At 34.3% G+C, this 4,822-nt stretch overlaps 1 protein-coding gene across 1 annotated transcript; it reads left to right on the top strand.

Moving 5' to 3' along the window:
- The first annotated feature begins 1,544 nt into the window (after positions 1-1,544).
- LOC123540784 (uncharacterized) lies at positions 1,545-4,600 on the top strand. Its single transcript, XM_045326064.2, has 2 exons — positions 1,545-1,703; positions 4,059-4,600. Exons 1-2 carry the CDS (start codon positions 1,661-1,663, stop codon positions 4,487-4,489), a joined length of 474 nt encoding a protein of 157 aa, XP_045181999.2. The 5' UTR covers positions 1,545-1,660; the 3' UTR covers positions 4,490-4,600.
- The last annotated feature ends 222 nt before the right edge of the window (positions 4,601-4,822 follow it).

The raw sequence follows: 4,822 nt of genomic DNA, 5'->3' as shown, positions 1-4,822 counted from the left end.
AGGTGCAAAATGAGAACAAGGTTTACCACTGAACACCGGCGCTACGTGGTTTCGTTCATGAAAGTGTTATATAAACAGGAAAATAAACCCTTGTATTAGGTAAACATAAGCCACACGATAATAACGTTATATAGGATAATATCTGATGAATCAGCAAACTACGTATCTAAAGAGGTGTCTCTACGTTTGTATTTTACTTGAAGCATAATGTAGATTTATATGAGTTGAACTATTTTATAAACACAATTTTCCCAACACTGTACACATATGTTTTTGTTCAAACATTGGACGGAGAGCCCGAAATTAGGGCGTGTATCAAGTCGCTGAATGTTGATCCTGACAGCACCTATATTTCAAAATTTAGACAGCTAAAAGATCAGTTTGAAACTTTAACAATTGACCATTTACACTCAGATGTGTCCACTTAGTTAAAAATATAATTACTTTGCCTAATGAAGTACTCAAATATAAAATCTATCGTATTACATTTGTCAAAGACTTATATCGACGTATATATTCTGCCAAACGAAATGAGAAATGCTACTCTATAAATTTGTTATTACAGTACTTACATTTGTCTATCTTGGTTACGCACCAAACATTATAAAGATTATAAGAGATACATTCTGACAGAATGTAAGAAAAGTGAAAATGTCATGAAATGTTGCTTAAATGTGATTTTTCACCTTAATAGGTTAATTGGTCCTGGTCATTATTTAGATAGTAGTATTATTACACACACTGGAGGGCAATATAGGATATTGTTGACCAAAATACTGTTAACCATTTCATGTTCACTTGGGAAAGTATGAATGTTAATTTAACTTTAAGGATAAAGCGGATATGTGAACATAAGCGTAGGCGAATACGAATCTCGCTTGTATTGAAGCTGAGAGCGAATATTGTGAACCCTCATTCGAGGCTTGTATTGAAGCTGAGAGCGAATATTGTGAACCCTCAGTCGAGGCTTGTATTGAAGCTGAGAGCGAATATTGTGAACCCTTAGTCGAGGCTTGTAGTGAAGCTGAGAGCGAATATTGTGAACACTTAGTCGAGGCTTGTATTGAAGCTGAGAGCGAATATTGTGAACCCTCAGTCGAGGTTAATATTGAAGCTGAGAGCGAATATTGTGAACGAACCCTTTGTCGAGGCAGCATTGAAGCTGAGAGCGAATATTGTGAACCCTCAGTCGAGGCTAATATTGAAGCTGAGAGCGAATATTTTGAACCCTCAGTCGAGGCTAATATAAGTACTAAGTTCACGTGAGGGTGATAGTGAATATTATGAACCCGATTTGAAGAGTCTCGATGTCTAAACATGGAATCCTCTTGGCATAATTACGTAACAGCTGGGTTATTTACAGTTTCTTTGCAATTTGCTTACACACGACAGGTCAATATGTATCACCTGTAAACTTTGAAGAAGGTGTATCATTGTACTACGTAAACAAATCACTTCTGTTTTATTTTTCTTTGTGAACGGTTGTAAACAAATTGTTAAATAAATAGCCAATGAAAACCTGGTTTTAGAAAATATTTACCAATAGGTAAATCGGTATTCTGAAGATTTATTTTTTACTTAATCCGTATGAATATATAAACACATATCTATTTTTAATGAGCATAACAAATATAATCTGGAGAAAGACTGAAATGATATTATGAAAACTTTAGTTATTATTTTCATTATTTTTGGAATAATTGGTAAGTTTTAACGGATACTTAATTTTACTAGGGACTTATTTTTAGTAAAAGTATAACTCTTTAAGTCAAAACGTGTTAAGTTCATCTAAAATATAGAAGTTGCGCATTATTTACAAAATTAAATCTTACCTCTGTATCAAACCAGAACTGTAATAAAAGATAATACTTGTACAATTTGTTTGTTAAATGTTTGTTTGTAGTTGAAGTGTTTAATAATATCTTCTTTTGCGTTGTAGTGCGACGGGTAACAGTGGGGTAGACTCAAACTGGGAGTAGTTAAAATACTTATAACTGTATATGCTGTCACATATTTTAGTTTATTTCAAATATTCCATTAGGCCAAAAGGCCCATGAGGATTTACAATCAATATAATGGCGAGACAAATAATACAATGATATACAAAACACTTAAACGGAGAAGGTTGTATGGTACTAAATCACTATACATACAATTACGTATTACATTGTCTAGTGAAGATTTACTGAATTACAGAAATGGCATAATAGCTTAACTAGCAACTGGTGTTACGTAGCATACCATGTTTACATGATACTATTGTCAAATGCTTATTCAACTAATTTAAATAATTACTACAGTGCGTATGTCAAAAACGACAACGATTAAGACAAGTTTATCTTGAATCCATATAACAATTTTATATATATATTTTATATGGATTGGTGTTTTGAAACTAGTAGGGTATTTTTAATAGCAAATTAATACCAACATTTCAAAGTGATTTGTCTACTTTAAAGTTAGTGCATTACAGTAGATACCATAACAATACCTGTATTAAAAGAAGAGCAATATCTAGACTAAAATATGAAAGTGGGATACATTGTATATTATGATTTGGATGAATAGATATATATCAACCCTTGTTTTGATATGTATATGTTGATCTATCATATCAGGATATATGTTTTATTTATATATATTCAAGATAAACAAGGTTTAAATTTAATGCATTTACTGTTTTAACATAGTCAATATTTCATAAAATGATAAGATATGCTTGCTAATCTGTTCATTTCTAATCTGATTAGAAATGATACATGATGTTTTAGACTGTTTTTACTGGACGGGCACATCTAGTGCAAAAATCACAAACTACTTCAGTTTTTTATATATCAATTCTTTTAGTCACGGTTTAGATGCATTAATAAATTAATGCGTCATGATTAGCAATCATAGCTTATTTTTAATAGTTAATGTTACTGGAATATAATGCTATATATATCTAGAACACATAACAGTCTCTTGTAATTCTTATTAGAATGACCACATAAAATATCATATTGAAATACTGTGAATATGTACATAATATGTAAATGAGGATGAGACTTTAATAAACTAATAAAATATTGCCCCAAAACCTCTGTATATGAAAGAGACAAGTGACCCAGGTCTCATGTAAACGTCTATATAGATCAGAGGGACTGATGGTTTCGTCTTTGAGTGACTAATGGTAAGGCTTGTATATAGAACAAACTCATGTAAACGTCTATGTATATCAGAGCGACCCATGCGACTTATGGTAAGGCTTGTATATAGAACAAACTCATGTAAACGTCTATGTATATCAGAGCGTGTGTGTGTGTGTGTGTGTGTGTGTGTGTGTGTGTGTGTGTGTGTGTGTGTGTGTGTGTGTGTGTTTGGGTTTAACGTCTTTTTCAACAATTTTTCAGTCATATAAACGACGGTGTCTACTTGTAGCAGTGAGCACAATGCCCAACTTTATAGTGCTGCCTCACTGGAATATCACGCCGTAGACACGTGACATGATATCCCACCCAGTCACATTATACTGACACCGGGCTGACTAGTCCTAGCACTATCCTCTTAATGCTGAGCGCCAAGCGAGGAAGCTACTAGTACCATTTTTTACGTCTTTGGTATGACGCGGCCAGGGATCGAACCCACGACCTCCCGCACACGAAGCTGGCGCTCTACCACTAGGCTAGCGAGACGGTCGTATATCAGAGCGACCCATGCGACTAATGGTAAGGCTTGTATATAGAACAAACTCATGTAAACGTCTATGTATATCAGAGCGACCCATGCGACTAATGGTAAGGCTTGTATATAGAACAAACTCATGTAAACGTCTATGTATATCAGAGCGACCCATGCGACTAATGGTAAGGCTTGTATATAGAACAAACTCGTGTAAACGGTTCCTTATAAGAGAAACTCATGTAACATCTCTATATGACCACACATATTTACAGTTTATCATTTAGACAAAGGTTATTGTCATTTCTAGTCTACTTCGGTTACGATGTTCTTTGTATAATTTCTACTATTTTATTGCAAATTTGACTTAAAAATTTACATTGCCTTTCATTTTATAGCTGTCAGAGAGACGGAGGCGGGATTCGGATGCCCGTTTGATGAATATCGATGTCATCGTCATTGTAAGAGTATAGGCAGACTTGGAGGGTACTGTGGCGGTTTTCTCTGGCGGTTTACCTGTATCTGCATTCACCAGACTTCAAGCGTTGCCCCTAGCACCGGATGGACTACTTTTTATACCACCACACCAGATAATTTGCGAACTTCAATAAATATCGCTACATTGACAACAACTGAAGAAAGTGCTACATCCAATAGCATGCAAACCACTACAGGTGTGATTTCAACAAGCCGCACCACGACAGGTACCACTATACAAAAACAAAATACTATAGACACTACAACTCTTGGCAGCAGTCAAACCGCGACAAATACATTTACAACAAGTACCTTGCAAACAACGACAGCCGCGGGATCAACAAGCCACTGATAAACCACGGAAGATATCTCAAAAACAAACTTGTTTTCCATGTAGGCTATATTACATTTGTTTTATGAGTATTTTAAATGTAATTAGTTAAAATACAATACCACTGTTTAATATTCTATACATTATCTTTTTAGATCGTCTGAGAAAATTTTCAGATGAGTAGTTAATACAGCTGGGTTTTCTGTCTGAAAAAAAATCTAGATCTGATTTTTATTTGATATGAAACAAACTACTCTTTTTTCAGTGTAGTCATAAAATGAAATACTTACTGTATGATGATATCGGTAAACAGACCATAGGCTTGACCAATGAAATATTCACCGAGAAAAATAG

This window comes from Mercenaria mercenaria, chromosome 16 (genome assembly GCF_021730395.1).
Source record: "Mercenaria mercenaria strain notata chromosome 16, MADL_Memer_1, whole genome shotgun sequence".
In the NCBI taxonomy this organism is placed as follows: Eukaryota; Metazoa; Mollusca; class Bivalvia; order Venerida; family Veneridae; genus Mercenaria; species Mercenaria mercenaria.
Note: the sequence above shows the minus strand (reverse complement) of the source record. Positions and strands in the feature narration are given on the sequence as shown.

Coding starts and splice junctions, on each gene's coding strand:
- LOC123540784 (XM_045326064.2), top strand. CDS start 1,661: ATGAAAACTTTAGTTATTATTTTCATTATTTTTGGAATAATTG. Junction 1,704..4,058: donor CATTATTTTTGGAATAATTG/GTAAGTTTTAAC, acceptor TTCATTTTATAG/CTGTCAGAGAGACGGAGGCG.